At 33.9% G+C, this 24679-nt stretch overlaps 1 protein-coding gene across 3 annotated transcripts in view; it reads right to left on the bottom strand.

Moving 5' to 3' along the window:
* GMDS (GDP-mannose 4,6-dehydratase) overlaps positions 1-24679 on the bottom strand; it is a 761839-nt gene that overhangs the window by 367564 nt on the left and 369596 nt on the right. The window contains exon 8 of one of the 3 annotated variants that reach the window (XM_072606892.1): positions 4494-4538. The exons of the other annotated variants lie outside the window; for them this stretch is intronic. Within the exon in view, the coding sequence (XP_072462993.1) occupies positions 4494-4538 (45 nt within the window). The remainder of the gene's footprint in view (positions 1-4493; positions 4539-24679) is intronic. 3 annotated transcript variants of the gene reach the window in all.

Genomic DNA, 24679 nt, shown 5'->3' with positions numbered 1-24679 from the left:
CATTAACTATTCTGACTTACAATGTAAATTGAGCCATTATAGGATTTAAATGTTCCTCATTAAGTTTTATTAGTCTCAGTTTTTTTCTTTTTTCCCCCTAAAAAGATAGAGTGAGAGAGAAAGGGAGAGGAAGAAAGAGGTAAGGAGAGAGAGAAACACAGAGTTATGAAGAATGCACAAGGCATAAGAGTAAGTTTTTAGAGAAATCAAGGACTAAATTTGTACAATGAAAAGGCCAAGATTGAAAGAATTCCATGTAGCCTAATTTCAAATGCCTTTATCCTTTTATGAAAAATATATTTAACATGCTTAGGCTCCACATTTGATTTTTTTGCCTGTTTTAGGATTGTTTTATTTGTTTAAATATTTTATTTAAATCTTTTTTGGGCCTCACCTATACTTGCCAATATACCCTTCTCTTCTTCTTTATTATCTTTTATAATGAAGAAGCAAAAAAGAGAACTCACATATCCCCCAAAAACAGTTCTGCAAAATTAACCATGTTCATGTAATTTCAAATGTTTTACTTAAAAATAATATTTTACTATTTTTAATCTTAATGGTTATTTATATGTTACCAGTATCACTGATGTTTCGGATAGGACTAGTTTGAAGAAGAGAGGTGGCATGGGCTCACGCTTAAGGAGACACAAGTGGTCTTATCCACATTTAAATACCGGGGACATCTCCATTTTTAAGTCTATTAAGGCCATATATGTGTTCCTTCATTTGGGGATACCCTGACCTGAAACAGAAAAAACCTGACCATAAAAACTTACTAAGGTGACAGGGATGGAGAAGACAAAGACAGAAGACAATGATGTGAAGGCATCTACAAGCAAAGCCTCAAAAAAACCCAAAACAAAACAACTCAGAGTACACATGTGCCCAATAAATATTCCTAGAAGTGTTCAATCCAAAGCTTGAGAAAGAGATTAAAACAAACGAAAAGATTTTAAAAACTGAATAGGAAGAAATATGTTTTGCATGATTATACATGTATGACCTAAATCAAATTGCTTACCATCTCAGGGAGGAGGGAGGTAAGTGAGGAAGAGAGAAAATTTGGAACTCAAAAAAAAAAAAGGAAAAGGAAAAGGATGCTGAAACTTTTTTACATGTAACTGGGAAAAAATATTATTAAAATTTTCTAAAAACAAATAAGTGCAGTAGAGGAAAAATGGAAAAGATGGGAAAAGAAATGAGAGTCATGAAAGTTATGAAAAGAGAATGAATAGCTTGGTGAAAGAGGTACAAACAACTCCTTAAAAATCAGAATTGGCCAAAGGAAGCTAATGATTCCATGAGACATTAAGAAAAAATAGAAAAAAAATACAAAATTTCTCATAGGAAAAAGAATTGATCTGGAAAATAGATCATGGAGAGATCATTTCAGCTAGTTAGTCTGTCTGAAAGCCATGAACAAAAAAGAGCCTACATATCATAGTTCAAGAAATTATAAAGGAAAAGCTGGCCAGATACCTTTAAACCAGAGTGTAAAGTATAAATTGAAAGAATCTACTTGTTACCTCCTAAAAGAAATCCTCAAAATGACAATTCTCAAAAATACTGTAGTCAACATCTAGAAGTCCCAGTTCAAGAAGAAAATAATGCAAGAATCACAAAACATTTAGCAGCCCCCACCATAAAGTTCAGAATGATATTCCAGAAGTCAGAGGTCTAGGATTAAAACCAAGAATACATTTTCCACCAAAACTGAGGATAACCCTATGGGTTAAAATAGGACATTTAATGAAATGGAAGACTTTAAAACATCACTGATGAGAACAGAACTGAATAGAAAGTTCAGTGTTCAAACACACAATTCAAGCATAAAAGCTAAATATGAACAAGAAATCACAGGGTACTAAAAAAAAAGGTTAAACTGTTACACTGTTATATGGCAAGATGACACATGTAACCCTTCAGAATTTAATCATTACCAGAGGTCTTAGTAGGGGATTTAATTTGACAGACAGCCCAAGTGTGATTCCGCTATTTCAAAAGAAGAATGGAAGGGTGAGGAGCAGAAGAGGAAGGGAGAAGAATAATGGGAAGTTATTTCACATAAATGGGGCCTACAAGAAGAGATTATATTATGGAGGAGGTAGTGAGGGAAAGCAGGCAGCACTTAAACTTCAATATAAATCTGAACTAATTCAAGGAAAAAGCATATACATACACACAGTTGAGTACAGAAATTTATCCTACCAAACAATCAAGTAAGAGGGAAAGGAGTTAAAAATTAGTAACAAAGAAGAAAAAGAGGGAGGGTAGATTAAAGGAGGCAGTGGTCAAAAGCAAAAATAAACTCTTAAAGAAGGATCAGAATAAAAAAGAGAATATAAGTATAATAGAATAGGGTGGAGGGAAATGTGGAGTTATCTTAACTCTGAATTTCAATGGGATGAACTTATTCAAAAATTTTGAAACAGAAGAGATACCAGAATGGATTAGAAACTAGAGTTTAACAAAATGTTGTTTACAAGAAACACACTTGAAATAGGAAGATATATACACAGAGTTAAAATGAGGGGCTGGAGCAGAATCTGTATTTCAAATGACATGAAAAAGGCCAAGAGTGATAATCATGATCTCAGACAAAATAAAAGTAAAAACAGACTTAATTAAAAGAGATAAAGTGGTAAACTACATTTTACTATAAATTAGCTTTGACAATCAATCAATTTACCTCTGTCAAAACTAGATAAATCTAACCATAAAATAAACAAGAAAGAAGTTAAGGAGATAAATGAAATCCTAGAAAAGTTAGATGTGATAGATGCCTGGAGAATACTGAAGAGAAATAGAAAGGAGTATGCCTATTTGTTAGCTGTATATGACACTGTCAAAAAATCTCACAAACAAATGCAGCAAAGCAGAAATATTAAATGCAAAATTTTCACCATAATGTAATAAAAATTGTATTCCATAAAGGATCTTTGAAGCATAGACTAAAAATAATTGGAAACTAAATAACCACAACCCAGAGAATGGGTGGGAAGAAAAAATAAATCATAGAAATAATCAATAATTTCTTAAATGATGACAATGAGACAATATATCAAAATTTCTGGAATACAGGCAAAGGAACGTTTAGGAGAAAAATTATATCTTTAAAAGCTTACATCAGTAAAAGAGAGGAAGAGCAGATCAAAAATTGAGCATGCAACTAAAAATACTAAAAAATCAACAAAATTTAAAAACTCAATTAAATATCAAAATAAAAATTGAGAAAATCAAAGGAGAGATTAAAAAAATGAAAGTTTTAAAAAATCATTGAACTAATAAAGACAACTAGAATCTGAGCTGGGGATACAACAATACAAAGAAACAGTCCCCAATTTACATTCTAATGGGAGAGACAAGATGCAAATAGCTAGCAGGATCAGCAAAGCCTTCCAAAGAAAGCAGGCTTTGTCCTGAACCTTGAACGAAGCAGGGTAATATAGGAATCAGAGGTAAGGAGAAAGGCATTCCAGGCATTGGTAACAGCTAATACAAGGGCATGGAGACTGGAAAAGGGTTTCCTGATTTAGTTAACAACAAGCAGGGCAGTGCAGTTAGATTATAGTACTTGGAAATCAAATATGATAAAACCTGAGAGGTAGGAAATGGCTAGGTTTTAAAAAGCTTTAAATGACAAACATAAGAGGAGTTTGAATTTGATCTTGTATGTAACAAGAGTGATGAGAGCTCATTGGGAAATGAGGTAATGTAGTTTGACCTCCACTTTAGAAAAATCACTGTGACAGCTCAATAGAGAGTAGTTTGGAATACAGAGTGACTTGATGCAGGGAGAAGAATTGCATTGTAATAGTTACAGACAAGCAAGATGTGGTAAGGGCCTAAACTATGGGGCTCAGTTTGAGTAAAAAGAAGGGAACATGGGAGAAATATCATGAAGGTACAAGGATATGAATATACGGCAACAGCTTGGATGTGTGGGATGAATGAGATATTGAGTATGACACCAAGGCAACAGATCTTAGAGACTGGGAAGATGGCAATACCCTTGAGAGTAGAAGGGAAGATCAGAAGAGGGGAGAGTTGGGGGTAAAAGATAAGTTTTCTTTGCAAATGTTTCATTCTTCTTTGGATTCTGCTTATCACTCTCCAGATTTCACCTCCATGCCTCAGGCTATTTCTGACTGAAACTTCACTCAATACCTTGGACCTTTTCACCTTGGAATATTCCTCTGATTCTATAAGGCTCTTTAGTATCATTGTTGAATTTCGCTTGGATCTCTGTTGGGAGGAGGGAACCAAGCTGGCCATGCATCATTCTATTCCAGCTTTCCTTGTTATTCTTGTGGACCTCACCACCAGGTCCTGTTCAGGGTCTTGACATCCACCCACCCATATCCCTTGCTATTATTTGTTAATTTTCCCTTAAAAATGTAAGCTCCTTGAGGTCAGGTAATATTGTTATCTTTACTTGTATTAGTATTCCTAGTGCTTAGGCCAGTGTCAAGTGCATAGTAAGTACTTACATATCTCTTGTCCAGTTGTCTTCCTACATGTTGTGTTTGAAATGCCTATTGGACATAAGAGATCAAGTTATCCAAAAGGCAGTTGGTTATTTAAAACTTCATGAAACTCCAGAGGGATATTAGGGCTGGCTATACAGACGTAGGAACTTCATCAGCATAGAAATTATAATTGGACACATAAGAAGATGATAAGATCATTAAGTGAGACTGTATAGAGTTAAAAAAGGAAACTCAGGACAGAGCCTTCCAGGCTATCCATGATAATAGGATATACTATAAATGAAGGTTAGACAAAGGAAGCAAACAACAGACAGGAGAAGAACCAGGAAATAGCAGTGTCATGAAATTCTAGGGAGGAAAGTATGTCTAGAAGATAGTCAGGAGTGTGAAATGCTTCAGAGAGAAATCAAGAAGTACGAGGATGAAGACGAAGCTACTAGATCTGATAATTAAAAGAATACTGGTAATTCTGGAGAGAGCAATTTCAGGTGAAGATTCCGAAGCCAGACTGAAGGCTTGAAGACAGTAAGAGAAGTAGAGCTACCGACTACTCACGGTTTCCTCAAAGCGTTTAGCTACAGAAGAGAGAGACAGAATAACTGCCAGGATCAAGGGAGGATTTTTGAAGGATGGGAGAGACATAGAAATGTTTGTGAGCAACAGTAAAGGAACCAGTAGACAAGGAGAATTTAAAGGTAGGAGAGTGGCAATGATAAGGAGATCTATTTGTTAGAGAGTGAATCAACAATATTTATTAAGCAGCTTCTATATGTCAGGCAGGACAGCTAGGGGACATATTGAATAAAGTGTGGGGTGTAGAGTCAGGAAGATTCATCTTTCTAAAGTCAAATCTGGCCTGTACTTACAAGATGTGTGACCCTGGGCAAGGCACTTAACACCGTTTGCCTGCTTCCTCACATGTAAAATGAGCTGGAGAAGGAAAAGGCGAAGCACTCCAGTATCTCTGCCAAGAAAATTCCAAACAGGATCATGAAGAATTGGACATGACTGAAAAATGAATAAGCAACATGTGCCAGGCATTGTGTGGGTAGTGGGGAGATAAGTACAAAGAGTAAAAATCCTTATTCACAGGGACCTTATAAGATGAGAGAAGATGACATTGAAAAAACATGAAAGGAGTTAAAATATTCAAGGAGAAGGACCATATCTTCTTCCAAGACAAAAGTGAAAGAAATAATGGGGGAAATATATCTAATTACCATGAGATAAAGAAATGTCCTCAACTTTTTCATTAATGTGTGATAAGAGGTCATTAGCTGAGAAGAGAAAGAGTGGAGGGATTGTGAGAAGCTTGTGGAGAAATGAAAAAGTATTTAACAGTCATTGTGGAGAGTGGGATCCTGAATTGAATATGGGAGAATGGAATGCCTTCTTTGCTGAAATGAGAGAAGAGTTGAGCTTAAATAACATAAAACTGAAGTGTATGCAGTCAGCATCTTTTTTATCATTTCCTTTATCTATGTTTGGAAGATGACAGAAATAATCTAGAATTGAACACAGCATGGCTCAATAGGAGATAGAGCAAGGAGGCAAGACCTTAAGAATTGATGATGGTGTAGAACTGAATTGGTTCCAGGGGGCAGAGATGAAGAAGGAAGGAGACTCAAAACAGTAAGGGGGTAACAGCCTGAAAAATAACCAAGGGTTATCAGAGATAGAGTTTGAGAGATGCAAGGCAAAGAGAAAGATGAAATGACAAAAGATTACAAGCATGGGGAGGTATCATCCAGTCCTATCAATGGCTGTTCAAACATTCAAGATAGATAAAAATCAGGACATTCAATGACAAAATACAGATTATTATTATTTAACCAAAATATTGGTTAAAATATTTATTTCAATTACTTTTTGTGATCATTCTTCTCTGTGGGAGCAACTCTTAAGATTAATGAATATAGATAACAAGTTATTTAATTTGATCAAAGTCTAAAGTTAGATAACAAAACTCCTTCCACAAATCTGATTACCCTATTCTTCAAAATGGAACTTGAGTGTGAACATGCATTAAAAAAAAAAAAGAAAAAAAGTTTGCTTTTTTGAATGTGCCTTCATGAAAAATGAAAATTGATAATCACAAACTGATCACATTCCTGTTTGATTTTTTGGAAGTTTAAGACTTGAAACAAGTCTATAGTAGAACCTTTCTATTACTCCAGTTAAATACTAAGACCACCAGTGTAACAAGACCACTTAGAAAACGACAGGGGTGGCCTTGATAATAATACGCATAGAGTTGTTGAGGTACAGGAAACTAAACCAGATGGTTGTACTGAAGGAAGCATTTTTTTTTCTTTTATAAAACCAAAAAAAAAAAAACTTAATTGATCAAACACAAAAATGCAGATATAGCAAAACAGAAAGCTAACAGGGAGATTTATGTAAATGGGACAAACTTAGTTTTATATTTTATTCCTATTCACATTGAAAACATGGCTACAGGAAAATAAAAGGGAAAGAAAGTACAATAAGTACAATTTTTCTTAAAAGGAAAAAAACATTTATAAACACTTATTATAAGCACTAATACCAAATAATCTGTATTATACAAAGCATCTACATAATACTATTAAACTCTTTCTTCATTTCTATGTGACTTTAAAAAAATACAATTTACTTCTAAAATAAAAATAGTCTACACTTTGCTATCTTGTACTTCCAATCTAATGCAGCTATTACCAATCAATCATCTAAAGGCCAGTTTGGTTTTTGTCTGCTCAACAGTCAAGAAAGCAGTTTTGCTGACATGTTCCCTGTACCTGTCCCCCTTCTGAACCCTCATCAAATTCCAAAATCATAAGCAAATCAATTCTGTCATAGTTCTTGGAAGGGAAATGTCAAACTGCTCCCCTTTGGCTTTACTTCCCAAGTCAGTAATTTTCATACTAAAATACTCCTTTCTGGCCATCATCCCTCCTATGTGTGTAGTCTCTCACAATTAGAAAATAAGTTTCTTAAGGTCACAGATTCTTTGCTTTTGAATCTGTATCCCTAAGGCCACAATTAATAAATGCCCTCCTTCTTTTCCTTCCCTTCTCTTCCTTTCTTTCTTTCCCTTCCTAACTCCAGATTACTCCCTATCCATTATGCCATGTTACTACTACTCCTAAACCAATTCTGACATCTCTTGACTTCCTTCATACTCCAGTGATCTAAGTTATCACCCCTTTTCTAATCTTGACTTATAAATGAATCACTTCAATTTACAGAATGTTCTGTACACCCAAATCCCTGGCTGTCTGTCATATCATTGCTCATTTCTTACCATACTGCAACCTAGATGACTCTCATTATCATCTCACTATTACTTTGTTTCTACTCATATTCTACTGAACATTGCTAAAAGTTGCACAATCTGCTAAATTGTGTTTTCTAATATGAATAGTTTCACTAAAAATTTATGCTACCTAATCTCAACTGGGGGCAGCTAAGTAGTGCAATGAGTAGAATGCTAGTGCTGGAGTCAGGAAGACCAGAGTTCAAATCTAGCCTCAGACATTTATTAGTTGCATCACTCAGGGCAAGTCACTTAACCCTGTTTGCTTCAGTTGCCTCTTCTGTAAAATGAGTTACAGAAGGAAATGGCAAATGAATGCAGAATCTTTGCTAAGAAAACCCCAAATGGGGGTCACAAAGAGTTGAACAGGACTAATTGACAAGAAACAAAACTGATTCTCAACTGGGCCTCTACTTTTGAATGAAAATCCTTTCCCTTGTCCCTAACGGACTCAAACATAATTCCCACCACAGTGGCTATTCTGTACTTATCTTCCTAACTTCACTCTTTCAGTTAAGAATACTACCATTCTTTCAGCCACCCAGGTTCAAACTCAGAGTCATTCTTGACTCCTGACTCTTCTTTACTCCACATATCTAATCAATTGCCAAACCTTATCACTTTTTCCTCCACAATATTTCTCTCTTCTGTTACCACAATATTCACAAGATTACTGCCCAACTGTATGCCAATAAATCTGACAATCTAAGTGAAATGCATGAATATTTGTAAAAATACAAATTGCTCACATTAACACAAAAGGAAATAAAATAAAGCCCATTTCAAAAAAAAAAAAAATGAAAAAGCCATCAATGAACTCCCTAAAAAAATCACCAGGTCCAGATGTATTTACAAGTAAAATGTACCAAATATTTAAAGAACAGTTAATTCCAATACCATATAAACTATTTGGAAAAAATAGATGGAGTTCTATACCAAATTATTTTAATGATACAAATATGATGCTGATACATAAAACAGAAAGAGACAAAACAAAGAAAGAAAATTATAGATCAATTTCCCTAATAAATATTGATATAAATTTTTTAAAATTAGCAAATAGATTACAGCAACTTATCACAAGGATAATACACTATGACCACATGGGATTTTGACCAGGAATGCAGGGTTGGTTCAATACTAGAAAAGGTATCAGTGTAATTGTCCAAATCAATAACAAAATTTATAGAAATCATATGATTATCTCAATAGATGCAGAAAGAGTTTTTCACAAAATACAATATCTGTTCCTATTGAAATCACTGGAGAGCATTGGAATAAATGAAGTTTTCCTTAAAATGATAAGTAGCATCTATCTAAAACCACCAGCAAGCATTATATCTAATAAGGATAAGCTAGAAGTATTTCCAATAAAAGCAGTGGTAGTACAAGAATGTCTATTATCACTACTGTTACTCAATATGGTACTAGAAATGTTAACTTTAGCAATAAGAGAAGAAAAAATTTGAAGGACTTAGAACAGGCAATGAAGAAATAAAACTATCACTTACAGAATCCTAGAGAATAAAAAAAAACTACTTGAACTAATTAACAACTTCAGCAAAGTTGCAGGATATAAAATAAATCCACATAAATCCTCAGTATTTCTATATATTACAAACAACGCCCAACAGCAAGAGATAGGAAGAGAAATTCCATTTAAAGGAATTATAGACAACATAAAATATTTCGGAGTCAATCTGTCAAAACAAACCCAGGAACTATATGACACAATTACAAAACGCTTTTCACACAATGTCAGACCTAAATAATTGGAAATATATCAGTTGCTCATGAGTATGCCAGGCTAATATAATAAGAATGACAATCCTACTTAATTTACTTATTCAGTGCGATAGCAATCAAATGACCAAAAATTATTTAACAGAGAAAATATAGAAAAAATAATAAAATTCATCTGAATGAACAAAAGGTCCAGAATACCATGGGAAACTAATGAAAATGCAAGGGAAGCTGGCCTAGCCACACCAGATCTAAAACTGTATCATAAAGCAACAATCATCTACGTGGTTCTGGCTCAGAAATAGAGTGGTGGATCAGGTACACAAGAGACAGTAGTAAATGACGATAGTAATCAACTGTTTGATCATCTCCAAGACTACAGCTTTTGGGATAAGCACTCAATATTTGACAAAATCTGTTGGGAAAACTGGGGAACAGAATGGCAGAAATTAGTCACAGACCCACATCTTACATTGTATACCAAGATAAGGTCATAATGGATACACAATTTAGATATAAAGGGTGATAAAGTAAATTAGGAAAGCAAGGAAGAGTACATCTGTCAACTTTATGGAGAACAGAAGAACTTATGACCAAACAAGAGATGGAGAACATTATGAAATGTAAAATGGGCAATTTTGATTACATTAAATTAAAAAAAAACGTTTTTGCACAAAGTAACCAAGATTAGAAGGGAAGTAGAAAGCTGTGAAACAATTTTTACAGCTATTATCTCTGATAAAGGCTTCATTTGTAAAAAAATAGAGAGAAATGAGTCAAATTTATAAGAATACAAGTCACTTCACAATTGATGCATGGTCAAAGGCTATAAATAAGCAGTTTTCTGATGAAGACATTAAAGCTATCTATAGTCATATGAAAAATGCTCTAAATCACTACTGATTAGAGAAATGCAAATGAAAACAATGTAGCTTCTAATGCCTTTCCTACTCTTTCACAACTGCCTATTCTGTTTACCTTAAACATACTTGGTGTATTTTCTAAAAACTGTTTATATTTCTTCCTGTTATTTCCTGTGATATAGTATAAGATCCTTGAGGGTCATCTATGCGTTACCAGTGCCTAGCCCAATGCCTAGTACATAGAAGTTATCAAATAAATGCTTACTGGCTGGCAAATTGATTGAATTGGAGCTTTTAATCCTATTTGAGCATCAGCAGCCTGAAGATGGACATTATGCATTAGTATTTATTATTTTTATGAGAAATCTTGCCCATATCTGAATTTTCTTTAGATCAGTTATAAGGAGGCAAAATGGTATAATGGAAAGTATACTGACTCTGGGATCAAAGGACTTGGGTTCAAATCATGCTTCTGATGCTTACTATTTCTATGATCTTGAGTGAGTTCCTTAATTTCTCTTCTCAGTTTTCTCATCTGCAAAATGAGGGGGTTGGACTAATCCTCTGAGGTATCTTCTAGTTCTAATTCTAGATTCTATGATCCTGTCCTTTTTCAGGAAGAGTCAGATTTGACCCATGACTCTGGGTCAGATTTCATGGAGAATTTAGCTATACAGGCTCAAACCTGGGGCTTCTTTTAGAAACAGAGAAGGAAAAAGGTAACTAAGTACATTAAGCCTCTCCCCCCAGTTTCCAAAAGAAATGCTTTTGCTTTAAATCTTTTCAAATATCATGATTTTTAGGCAGTTTAGCTTTATTTTCTTTCCTTTTTTCTTTTAATTCTAATCCACATAAAAAAGGAAGTCGAAAAAATTAAAAGGGAGAAACAAAAGTAATGGTTCATATGGAATATGCCATCCACTTAGTGATCCCTCTGGTTTTGAGAGCAACAACATATGTGACATGTAAAAACTCATACCACTCAAGGTGCCCTAAAAGTAATGGCTTCACTATCTAAAGTTACATTCAAATGTTGCAAGTCCTCCTACTGAAAGAGTTTATGAAACAAGACTTCTCTGACCCATAGACAATTGTGTCTAGGGAGACTAGATTAGCAAGGCTCCTACTGAAATACTTAACTAGATTTGCGTCATAATTTTGAAGTCCACTAGACTTCTAACATCCCATGGCACACTAAACCATGGACAATTAAGCAAGCAGGTAACTCATTAGGGATCATTTTAATAGATGACTCATTTTGCCTCACTCCTCAATGATGCTTTGGCTTCAAAAGGGCTCTAGGAGATAACTAACTACAATGAGGCTGTCAGCTTCCCTTGACTAAAGACAAAGGAATTTAAGCTGCCTGAGCCAGTTCTTTAAACTTAATACCTTTAGGATTTTGGGAGATAAGAATCAAATAAAATGTATCTATATTAAACTTGTATTCCATTACTATCATTTGCCTTCTGTGTATATCTGTTAATTTGAAATATTCTACCTAGACAACAGGTCCAGGACTTCGGTAGTTTGACCGAAAGATTCCTTGAAAAGACTTTCTTTGTAATTCAATTTCTAATTCATTTAAAAGATGTTAAAATAATAATAATTATTGTTATTATTACTTTTTTTGCTAAGCATTCAAGTCTCACAGGAGAGAACAAGTAGTAAAACTGCTAATTCTTATATGCCTAAGTCATGGAATTTGATGGTAGGTAAGTAGGAACTGGAACATTTAATCAGGAGAAAAGAGGACTCCAAGAAGAGTGGAAAGGTAATGCTGAGTATCTTCAAGGATCTGAAGGGCTGTCATCCAGAAGAGAGATTCGACGTGTCTACTGGGTTCTGTTTGCCTCCCAGAGGCAAGAACTAGGAGCAATGAGTGGGGGTAGAAAATGAGAAACTTTGCTTTATTTCAGAATAAACTTTCTCTCAATTAGGGTCATCCTAATATTGAATATATTGCCTTGAAAGGTAGTCAGGTCCCCCTTAAGAGGTAGTGTTCAAGTACAGTTTATATGGAAACTCATTAAGCATACTGTAACAGAAATTCATTGACCCCGAGATCCCTTTCAATTCTGAAAATCTATAAATTTTGTGAAGAATTAATCCTTATAATACAGTCACAAGACCAAATAAAAGAAAAGCTTCAAGCCAGTCAAACATAATGTGAGGACTGGAACTAGAATGAAAACATATCCTTTAATGAAATAATAGGAAAAGTGACCAACATGAAACATATAATAGAAAACTTCAAAGAAAAAAAAAACAAGAGAAGCAACCAGTAACAGAATTAATAATGGAAAGGTAAGCAATATGTAGAATATAATAGAAAACCTCAAATATTACACAAAAGCAACTAGCAATAGAATTAACATAGTAGAAAGTGAAATTGAACAACAAATGGAACAACTGAAATTGATATAATCACAGTATCCAGAGTAGTTAAAACTGGAGGAATGGGAAGTAGTTTGTAATCATTAGCAAGACTGCTTTGAATTCTTGAAAGAATAGCCTAATACATTTAAACAAACTCATAATTGTTTTATACACATCCTTTGGGGGAAAAAAGAAACTTGGTGAAAATGTTATCTTTTATTTCTTGAATTCAAATGTAATCTTCAATGAAAGGTAAGTTTCACATGTTGATTTAAGTTAGATGATATTGGAGAAAAAAATGAACTCATTAGATCTTTAGGACATTAATTTTCAGCTAATGAAAACTTAATAACTACAGCTATGACAACTAAATTGTATATTCTGATTATCTAGACGTAGGTTAGAAGAAACATGATCAGGATGAGAAGATTAATCACTCAGAAATGAGATAAATAAATCAAACTATATAATAATCCTCAAATTTGCAATTGCTACTTAGTGAACTTTATTTATTCCTGTCATCCTGATCATAATCTGATATAAAGGTTGGCTAAATTTCTTTCAATACAAAAAGGGGAAAACCCCCAAATCTCTATGGTATTCAGCTCTCTTGTTCTAGGGTAGCAGAGTTATACTTAAACAAATAAAAAATAAAACTAAAACACCTCACCAATCATAAAAGGAGGGTGCTACAGGATGCCTTATACAGAGTAGGCACTCAATAGATGTTTTTGCCATGAACTTATGTATATGAATGTGGAGGCATTCTCTAAAGTAAAAACAAGTTGACTTATTTATGCATTGAACTGCCAAATGAAAACCTGTACAATTTAGGAAATATATGTTTAACATGAGACAAAAAGATGAATTTCTGAAAGAAATTCTCAGGCAAAGAAAGGCAAATCATTAAATCTTGTGTTTCTACTTATATATTAGAATAGAGTGTGCTTGTTATATGTATGTGCACTTTTATACATGTATTATGTTATAGAACAACATATGTCTATGCATATGTATTTATGCATTGCACAGGGGTGGATAATAATGGGAGCTGAAGGTATGTAGGGGAATTAATCATGACAAGAGGAAATTTATACACTTCAAATATTATACACTATCTTGCTATAACTTTTGCATGAAACAAGATAACTTAAGATAATTTGCTTGGATGAAGAGAATTCAAAATTGATAAATCTAACAACAAAAGAATTACATGCAAGATAGGATATTTCTGATCTAATAATTACACAGAAGATAATTCTTTAATAGAGAATAATCTCAATAACCCAGCTATATTTTTATATTATACACATGAGCACAAGCACACAACCCACACACATTGCATTCTTTGAAAATCCTGTCATATGGAAAAATAATTATGACTTTGGGCAGGGACACCCAAACTCATAGATTTTATTCCACTTAAGAATTCAACATGCTATAATAGTATGAGTAGGTGGGAGATTAATAGTGATGCTTTAATTTTGAGGCCTCCATAACCATGTGAAGTCATACTGCAGAAAGAAAAAGGAACTAAATATTTTACATGGCTCTAAGGGGAGGCTGGGGTAGTTGTTTTAAATATTAATGCCATATATCTTTTTTAGAAACTTTAATAATCATTTCAATATGAGGCTTAAATCTATAGTTCAGAGACCAGGTTTTCAAAGATCTCTCAACTATGCCTGTAAGTTAGTCTATATTTGCAAGACTGCACATGCAAACTAATTTGACTAATGCAAGCCACGATTGACCTTTTCTGCTCCCAAAGAGAGAAGAGGAATAATTAACTACATCTACAATTGACCAATTTGGGGCACAATTAGTTTGCATCCATACTATTAACACATGCTTTTCCTGGATCACAATACTGGTAACAACAAAATTTGATCATCTCTACAGTCTAGTGGAAGTTTTAAACATAAATACCAGTAGGCTGGTATGAAGTAAATAGTGACATATGTTTAAGTTACTTAACAGTTAAGTAAAACTGTCAGGAACATTATTAATGCAAAGTATCTGTTCTAAACAAAAGGGCCCAATCCATCAAACTTTTCTACTGAAAGTATCCCCACACCCTAGACCCTCAATTACTGCTGTTAGATGATAAAGTAATCAGTGCAGCAGATCACCACATCAATCAAGACAGATGGGATCTGATTTCAAGATCAAATTGATTTTAAACAGCCATTAATTATCCCAGCTTAAGACAGCTGATGTGAAAGGTAAAGAAACACAGAAGGAGATAAAAATGTAAATGTTATAGAATCCATAGACAGGATTAAACTTTCCTTTTTTCCTATGTTCAGAAAAATGCACTTTGTAAAGACTGAAACTTTTAATGCCTGGGAAAAGTAGCAAATAACAAATGGGAACTGCAGAAGAGGAAGTGTCATTTACATTGAGAATAAAACAGAAGCAGAAAGTAAAACTTTTCTTTTTGCATAGGAGGATTTGCCTTCTAGAAAAAGTTTTTTATTTTAACCAGAAGAAGAAATAAATTAACATTTTGTTCCCATTATCTAAAGGGGATGATAGGAAGGCAAGGCCTCAAGTAGAGTCTACCACAGATTGTAAGGCAAGACTGTAAAGCATTCTAAGAAAGCAGTCAACTCATTTCAGGGGTTTTTGGGCCAATAGTCTGCGAGGGTGAAATGTTTAATTCTAGTAAATGATTTCCCCCAATAAAGGTGGGTCTTTCCAAAAGGTGTTCTTTTTTAATGTATATGGTAAAAACAGGATGTGTGTGTGCGCGCGCGCGCATGGCGGGGTGGGGATTTTGACTTTTGAGATGTTCCTTTAAATGTTCTGAATGAGTCTACGTCTACAGGAAATCTTGCATGGGAAAAAAAAATAAGCTGAACCTGAAATGCTCAACCTTTTTGTAATAAAATGCTCACTATAACCACCACATGAGTGGCATCATACATAAAAAATCTAACTGATTAATGCTAAAGAATACAAAAGCAAAATCCCTGACAAATAGACTATTGAATTTTAGTCATGTATACTTCCCTTTCTCAGTAAAATCTTCATCAGAGTTAGAGAGAGTCAAGTCCACACAAGAGTATAGAAACTGAGTCCTGATAGCATGAATTTGTCTTTTGCCAGAAAAAAAAGTCATTAATTTTGGACTTCTTTTAGAAGCCCATATTTATATTTATATCCAACTCTTACTTCAGATTCTGATCATGTGATGGTGCCAGTATAATATATTATAGAAATGATGTCAATAACCCAGATATGAGGGCTATTTTTCTCAGTATTTGACTTTCAGGATTTCCAGCAATATACCCCTGTTCTGGTAATAGTCATATGATAGTCTGAAATAGTCTGACGACACCAAACACCAACAGGAGTGACTGAAGGGTGGAGTAGAAACTTCCACCTTAATGGGTTTAATTAGTATCAATTAGGGCTTTAATAGCATTTCCACAAAGTTTCACAACACGTCTCCACAGGCACTATACAGTTTGAACATGTAACCCCTTTGTCTTCTGAATAAATATATATTTATTTGCCAGTGACTACTTCACAAAGTCAGAAGTGTTTCTCTAGCTTCGGTTACCCCACGTTCAGTTTTAGGAGATCTCTAAGCAGTGTATAATAAAAACATGTATGCTCTTTAAAAAAAACAAAGCTGAGGATGAAATGACCATATTATCTTGTGGAAATTCAGCTTATAAATGTTCTCACTGTCTCCTGATGGTCTGGAATTCTTTGGGACTCTCGATCCCATTATACTATTCCCCAAATCACAAAGATCTGGCCCATTGGCAAGTGGCTAACCTTCTATTTTGGGGAAAAGAGGGGTTTGGTTTTAAAAATATTAGAAAGTGATATAATTATTCTACTAAATGAAGATATACAGGTTTTTCTTCTTGCTTTGCAAGCCTTTAGGTTCTATTTCTGCAGTTATGTAACTTTATTGTAAGTAATTCAGAAATTATTGCTACCTCTCTTCAATAGACAGGAGAGATTGTATTCACTCAGTATTCTTCAGGTATTTTTAAATATTTTATCATGCAGTGTATTTGTAGGTTTAATTCACTTGAGGAGGAGGGGTCAGCAGTACAAAGATGCCATATTGTATTCAGTGATAAATTATTCAAACCAACCCCCATAAGAATCTAATACATAAACATACATATATACCTATCTTACATCAAGACCACAGAACTTTAATAAACTCCTGAGAAAACATGTGAATAGTCTGTAGTATAGAACAGTAATACCATCATAAAAAGATCACTCCCTTATGAGAAAATGGAAAAGATCATCATTGTCATCGTCGTCATCATCATCATCATCATCATCATTATCATCATCATCATCATCATCATCGTTTTATCGGATTCTTCCCTGGAAAATGTTTCAAGGTATTTACAGTGTCTACTCTTGTGTATACAGGCAATGAGGATGTCTATGACAGAGACAATTATGGTACAGATGCTTCTAGGGCAGTAAGAAGGCTCCTCACATAATTTTACAGCATGCCTTTTATATTAACTTGCCCTTTCCTTTCTATTTAAGGCTACCTTTGCTGATCCTTTAATACTCTACAACACCACAGAAAGTAAAGCTTCCCTTTTGTGTGTATGAGAGGATGTTTGTTGCAAGCAATAAACAGGCTTCCTTTAGAAGGGCTTTCTCAAAGTGTTAATGGTATTTCTCTTTTCCCGTTTTTTTTAGGGGGGGTGGTGAATAAGCACTGGGATTGTTATAGGCAACTCATTACCATCAGATTGACAGATGAGGCACAAGCGCTTAAGGAAACAAATTTTAAATCTCCCCATTACTCTGATAAAACTAACTGCCCCTCCACCAAAATAGGTCCCTCAGAAATTAGAACTTTTGGTTCTCCTTATTTTTCTAGCCAATGAAATGGGAGGACAGTGAAAATAGGAACAGCCTTCATGTTCACAGAAGATGGAAAGGGCTGAAGAACAGCTCCTACAGAGAGCTAGCTTTTCCCTATGACCCCTTCTAGGATAACTTGCATGTACTCTGTATTTCTCCTACATATGCTGGCTTACATATGTGGCGCCCCCCTTTAAAATGTAAACTCCTTGAAGGCAGGAAGAGTTTTTTGCTTTATATTCTTAGTAGCATAATACTTGGAACAGATAAACAATAAATACTTGTTGATGGATTGATTGATGACTTCGATTGCCAGAACAGAGTAATAGGTAGAGGGAGGAACAGTGGAGATCATTCTGTGACAGCTGACATAATAGTACTTGTATCCTCCATATCAGGAGTATCAAACACACAGCTCATCTCAAGAGGGCAGACAGATTAAAATATAATTGAGAAATACTTAACAAAATAAATAAAAATACAGTAGAACATAGATAATGTTAGTACATTGTTTCCTAAATTTCCCAGGCCATACATTCTAAAACAGTACTTCTGTAAAGGGAGTTGCCTGATATAATTGTGTCAAATGTTTACTATTTATGGAAAAATTAAATTGTCTAATCATCAACTGACTAAAAAATTGGGCCTCTGTGCCTTTGTGATCTGCGAGTGTGTACCTTGGGCTATCTAGTTCTGTCTATATAGAAGAGGATGAAGAGTTTCTTCCCAGTAATGGGAATTCCAAGGAAAAGAAACTTCTAGGCAAATTACCTTCATCTTTGGCTTTTTTTTTTTACTAGGATGGCTACCATCTGGATCAAGCTACATTTCTGCTTCCTATTATGTTCAAACTGCTCTTGCTATGATGTGATCTTCGTCAGCAGTTTCTGGCTTGATGAAGCTTCAAGTGACACTATTTGAAGACAAAAAGCTCTTGTCAAATAGCTAAACTTAAAACAGAAACAATAATAACCTCAATGATATCTGAGGAAATGGGAAGATGAGTGCTGTTATCTCTGCAATTTTGTTTCGCCATGGATATAGCTAAGCAAGTACTGTAATGTTTAGCTATGCAAGTTAGCTCCTTGAATACCAATAAAAATGTAATGTACAAAAATACTGAAGTGATTATTTAGAAAAAAAAATCTTTCTAAAGTAAAACTATATGAAATGGGTTTATACTATACCATGTCATAGCAACCACTGATTTTTTTCTTATCAAGTAGAAATATTAGTTGAAAATTAAAGTCTAATGAAACTCTTTCAGCAATTTACATGATGGTTAAAAAAAGGGGGAGGAAAGCTTAATAACAATTTGAAAGGCTAAAGTACACATGCTGATAAACCTGAATCAGCAACAGGAAATGATTTTGCTATTTAAATTGTCTCAAAATATTTACAGGACAAAGGCAGATCTTAATCATCAAGCCTCACTTTTTTTTCCCAAAGGGTTATTATTATACCTTCTTTACAGATGGGTAAATTAAGATTTGGCAACATGCCCAAGGCCAAGAAATAAATCATTCACAGAGCATGGAATATATACGCTTATACTCAAACTACAAAAAAAAAATAATAATACAGGCTTCTAATTTTCATCATGGAAAATTATAAACAGGTATGTACGAAACTGTGATTTAACATTTTATTAACAAGATAATTTTGCTTATGTATAAACTTTAGGGATTAATATAAATTAAAAGCACATATGCAAATAAGAAATTTCCATTGTTTACTGAGGCTGTGCTTGAAGGTTTTTCTTTTTCTAATGGTGTTAAGGTATGTTGGAACATGTGTCTTAAACACAGAAACACTCTTCCTTTATCATCATCATACCTAAAAGCAGCTGCTGATTGTCATTTTGGCAACATTCACATTTTGGTCATGCAACTCTAGGAAACCATGTTTTAACAAATTTAGAAATGTCAAGAGTAACTGATTTTATTACTATATAAAGATGAACTCTGACCTTGTCATGATACATCTCCAAATGTTAAAGATTTGAGGCCAATCTCAGTAGATACAACTGCTTATGAAGCAGTAGTGAAGTAACCACTGGGCTCACCTTCTCAACTGTAAGATCTGAACTTGAATCCTTGCTCCATAACTCAATCACTGAGAAAATCACTTTCAAACTTTTTGAGCCTCAGTTTCCTCTCCAAAAAATAAGGATCAGAAAACTTATGCTACCTACCTCACAGAACTGTTGTTAGTCTCAAGTAAGAAAATGAACGTCAAATACTTTATGAAACTGTTATTATAACGTCATCAGCAATGTGTAATTATTGGGATACCAGCTAAGTCCCAAACACTTTAGAAGTTAATTATTTTGTAGAATGAATCAAGTATTTAATTCCAAGAATGACTTAATGCTTGGACACGTGTCATTCTGAGTAAAATCTAAAAATTTCATGTTCTTACTAAAACTCTAGAGCCTCTGACTCTTGTTTAGATTATGTGAAAATGGGGGCTATCAGAATTTTCACTGCTGGCCTTGTTATATAAAGAGGTCATATCTAAGAATCAGAAAAATGTCTACTCTACAGAACTGAATTTTACTAACTTGCAGTTTTTGAAGTTTTTGTGCCAAATATTTTAGAAAACATTTGTGCTGGAATCTCTAGGCCCATATCCAAACTCCACCCACCAGCAGCACTGGCCTGATTGCATAAGCAGTGCAGGTGGCTATACATGGGTAAAATCATTTAGCAGCAGTCAGTGACAGGGACAATATTAGTGAGTTCTAGACTCATCCTTTTCCATGCACTTATGTCTCTCATGTCCTACCAAATTCCTTTTAAATTTGGCTCAAACTATGCAAATGGAAATAAGAAGCCCCTGTCCCCACACATTGACAAGTGAAAGCTGGAACTAACTATATCCCTCCCCCCGACACACACACAATTTTGTTTTATTCTGATAATATTCTCCCTGACAACTTGGAGGTTTACAGAATAGAGTGTAAGCCTTGGAGTAAGGGGGGCCTGAGATCATATTTGACTTCAGGCACCTAGTAGTTCTGTTACCCTGGGCAAGTCACTTAACCCTTTTGGCCTCAGTTTCCTCATCTGCAAGGTGAGCTGGAGAAGGAAATGACAAATCATTCTAATGGGATCATGAAGAGTCAACATGGTTAATCAACTAAACAACAACAAAGATAGTATTATAATGATAAATGACATTTTCCAAAACTGCATCTACAGAAATGAAAATTCTGGCAAAAGTGTTTTCTATAGAAAGAACTATAAAGTCTGCAGATTAAAGAATATTATTTTCACTTTTCTTTCTCATGGTTTTTCCCTTTTGTTCTGATTCTTCTTTCACAACAGGACTAATGTGGAAATGTGTTTAACATGATTGTACATGTCTAACCTAAAAAAATGTATTCTCTATAATTGTTAGGAAAAAGAACATACTAAGTGATCTTATTAAACTAATGCAAATCTATACCTATGACTAACTCTTCTCCAAAATCTTAATATGTTCTAGTACCAGCTGTCAACATTAAAAAAAAAAAATTGTCCTAAATAAAAAAAAAAATAGCCTCTGACTCCATAAATAAATAGAAAACTCCTTGTTTTCTTTCTTTTGAAATTATCAAAGTTTCTGTTTCAATCACATCAATGAACAAGGAGGCCACATCCGGTTTCCTAGAGAGGATTTAGTAAAGACAGAAATAGTCCAATGACCACAGGAAACCTATAAGCACCTAAATGTGAGGACAATAGTCTCCAGGGGAAAGTACAATGGTATAAAGCCTCTCATTCATTTTTTGCCACATAAACGCTGCACATATAAAAAAGTAAAGAAATCAAGAAATAAAGTTGTAATTACTCATCTGAAGAAACTTCTACATACTGACATATAACTGGGATTGATACAGATGGAAATGATAACAATTCAAAGTTGCTTTGAAAGTAGGCACATGAACTAAATATAAAGGATCACATAAAAAAAATTAAAAACAAAACCCAAACCAATAAAATCAAGGACTTAGAGTAAAAAGTCCTCAAAGACAAAACATAATTTTGACTACTAAAACTGAATAGCTTTTGCAAGAATAAAATTAGTGTAGTAAGAAGAAAAACTGTACAGAGGGAGAAATATTTACATCACATATTGCTGCAAAGAGGCTATTATCAAAGATATACTGGCAAATGGATACAAGCCTGTGTCAAGAGTCACCCCTCAGTATATAAGTGGTAAAAAGATATAATTTTCAAGACAAGAATTGCAAACTACAAATGATCACAATGAAACATGATCCAAATTAATGATATTAAGAAAAATGCAAATTAAAACAAGTCTGAGATTTGCAACATACAAATTAGCAAAAATGGCATAAATAAAACAAAATATCAGCAACAGTCAATATAGGAAGGACTGTGGGAAAATAGGATCACTAGTACACAATTGGTGTTCTTGTGAATTAATCCAAACATTCTGGAACTCAACTTTTTTTTTCCTTTTTCTTATATCACCATAGTATTCCGAGAATCCCTCTCTTTCCCCAAGAGCTATCCCATATGACAATTAGTAATTTCTGGAGAGGAAAAAATAGTCAGCAAAACTGATGAATACATTGAAAAAGTCTGAAAATGTGTAATGTGAAATACCTATATACTACCCATCTCCACATAGGGGCAAGTAGGGTAAGTCTTTCCATATCTCTTCATTTGAGTCTCACTTGATCTTTATAATTTTAATGCATTTACTTTTGATTTTTTTGGTGTGAATCTGTTTTTTCTATTTACATAGCTGTAGGTATTGTGTATATAATTTTCGTGGTTCTATTTCACATTCAACCAGTTCACATACATCTTTTCTGTATTCATCACATACATATTTTCTTTCAGGTTGGGGGAAGAAGAGAGAGGCAATTGGGGTTAAGTAACTTGCTCAGAGTCACATAGTTAGCAAGTGTCTGAGGCCAGATTTGAACTCAGGTTCTCCTGATAATTGGGTCACTGTTATATCCAGTGCACACATATGATTTTTTATGGCACAGTAGTAGTATTCCATTATGTTCATGTGCCACTATTTGTTTAGTCATTCTTCAAGTGATGGGCTTCTATTTTGTTTCTAATTCTTAGCTACTGCAAAAAAGTACTGCTATACATGATTTATAATATATGGAGACTTTTTTCTTGTTAATGACTTCTTTGGGGCATAAGTTCCATAATGGAGTCTTAGTTCAAAGAATTGGAAATTTTAGTCACTTTATTTGCATAATTCCAAATTGCTTTCCAAGATGGTTGTACCACTTCTCATCTCCACCAGTAATGTATTAGTGTCCCACAACCCCTTCAGAATGGAATGTTGTCATTTTTGCTTAAATGTAGAATGTGAGGTAAAACATAAGGGTTGTTTTTATTTTCATTTCTCTTACTGTTAGTGATTTACAGTATTTTTTTTCATGTGGTTGTGAATAATTTGCAAGGTTTCTTTTGAAAAATATTAATCTTCTTTGATCATTTACTTACTGGAGAATGGCTATCAGTCACATATATTTATTGTGTTCATATATTTTGGATTCTAAACCCTTATTAGAGAAATTTGAAATGAAGATTTTTTTAAAATTTGATCACTTTCTTCTTATTTTAAATTCATTAATGATGTCTATGTAGAAGCTTTTTCAGCTTCAGGTCATCAAAAGTATATATTTTATCTTTTTATAATTTCCTTCTAATTCTTGTTTAATAAGAGCATACCTCTTACCCATAGCTGGGAAAAGTATGATTTGTTTCTCTTCTAATTTTTATATCGCATTATTTTTAATAGGTAACACGTCCATTTAGAATGCATTGTGGAATGTGGTATAAGATGTTGGTCTAAGACTGATTTCTGCCAAACTCTTTACCAGTTTTCCCAGAAGTGCTTATCAAATAGAGAAATTTTCTCTGGAAAGGCTATTCCATTTTATCCTTACTTCTTTTAGTAATTTCTTTTGATATTCTAGATCTTCTGTTCTTTCAAATGAATTTTGTTAATATTTTACCAAGTTCTGTAAAGGATGAACCTTGTCAGTTTGATTGGTATAGCATTAAAAGTGTAAATTAATTGTGGTAGCATTGTCATTTTAATTATATGGTCTAGACGTCAGCACTGAATTTCTTCCAGTTATTCAGGTTGTTATTTCTTCAAGGGGTGTTTTGTAATGGAAACTAAAGAAGTCCTTTCTTCCATGCCTTGCAAAGTTGGAGACCTAGCTATTTTATGCAATTAATTTATGCATTGGGATTTTGCTTTCTATTATTGTGATTTATGTTTTGATATTATTATATGAAAATTTCATTGATTTTTGAAGATTTATTTTGTAGCCTGCAACTTTGCCAAAGCTATTAATTTTCTCAGTTAGTATATTTGTTGATTATCTGTTTTCCATGTAAATCATCATATCATCAGCAAAAAGGGATAGTTTTATCTCCTTTACATATCTTTATTCTTTTAATTCCTTTCTCTCGTTTTATTGCTATTGTTAGCATTTCCAGAACTATATCAAGTAATAGTGGGCATCCTCGCTTCACTCCCATATTTGCTGGAAAGGGTTCTAGTCTATTCCCCCTTGTCTATGATGGTTTCTTTTGTATTTAAACAGATGCCTTTTATGATATAAAAAAAAGGTCCCTCTTTCCCTATACTTCATAGGTTTTTAAGCACAAAAGTGTGTTGGATTTGTCAAAAGGCTTTTTCCATGTGGTTTTGCATGTTCTATGTTCTTAATATGACTAATTATGACAATTGATTTCCTAACATTGAACTATCCTTGCATCCATAGTAAAAATCACACTTGATCGTAAGGAATGATTTCATGGATATATTGATGAACTCTGATTGATAAGCTCTTATTTCAAATTTTTGAGTCAGTATTGATTGATGATACTGCCTTACAGTTTCATGTTTTATCTGTCCCTGCTTTAGGTATTAGGACTATATTTGTCTCAAATGGAATTTTATACGGTGTTTTCCTTCTCAAATTTTGAAAATAATTTGGTTAGAAAGGGTACTAATTGTTCTTTAAAAATTTGATAGAATTCTCCTGTGAA

The sequence above is a fragment of the Notamacropus eugenii genome, chromosome 4 (assembly GCF_028372415.1).
Source record: "Notamacropus eugenii isolate mMacEug1 chromosome 4, mMacEug1.pri_v2, whole genome shotgun sequence".
Lineage (NCBI taxonomy): Eukaryota > Metazoa > Chordata > Mammalia > Diprotodontia > Macropodidae > Notamacropus > Notamacropus eugenii.
The sequence above is the reverse complement of the archived record's forward strand: the minus strand, read 5'-3'. Positions and strand labels throughout refer to the sequence as shown.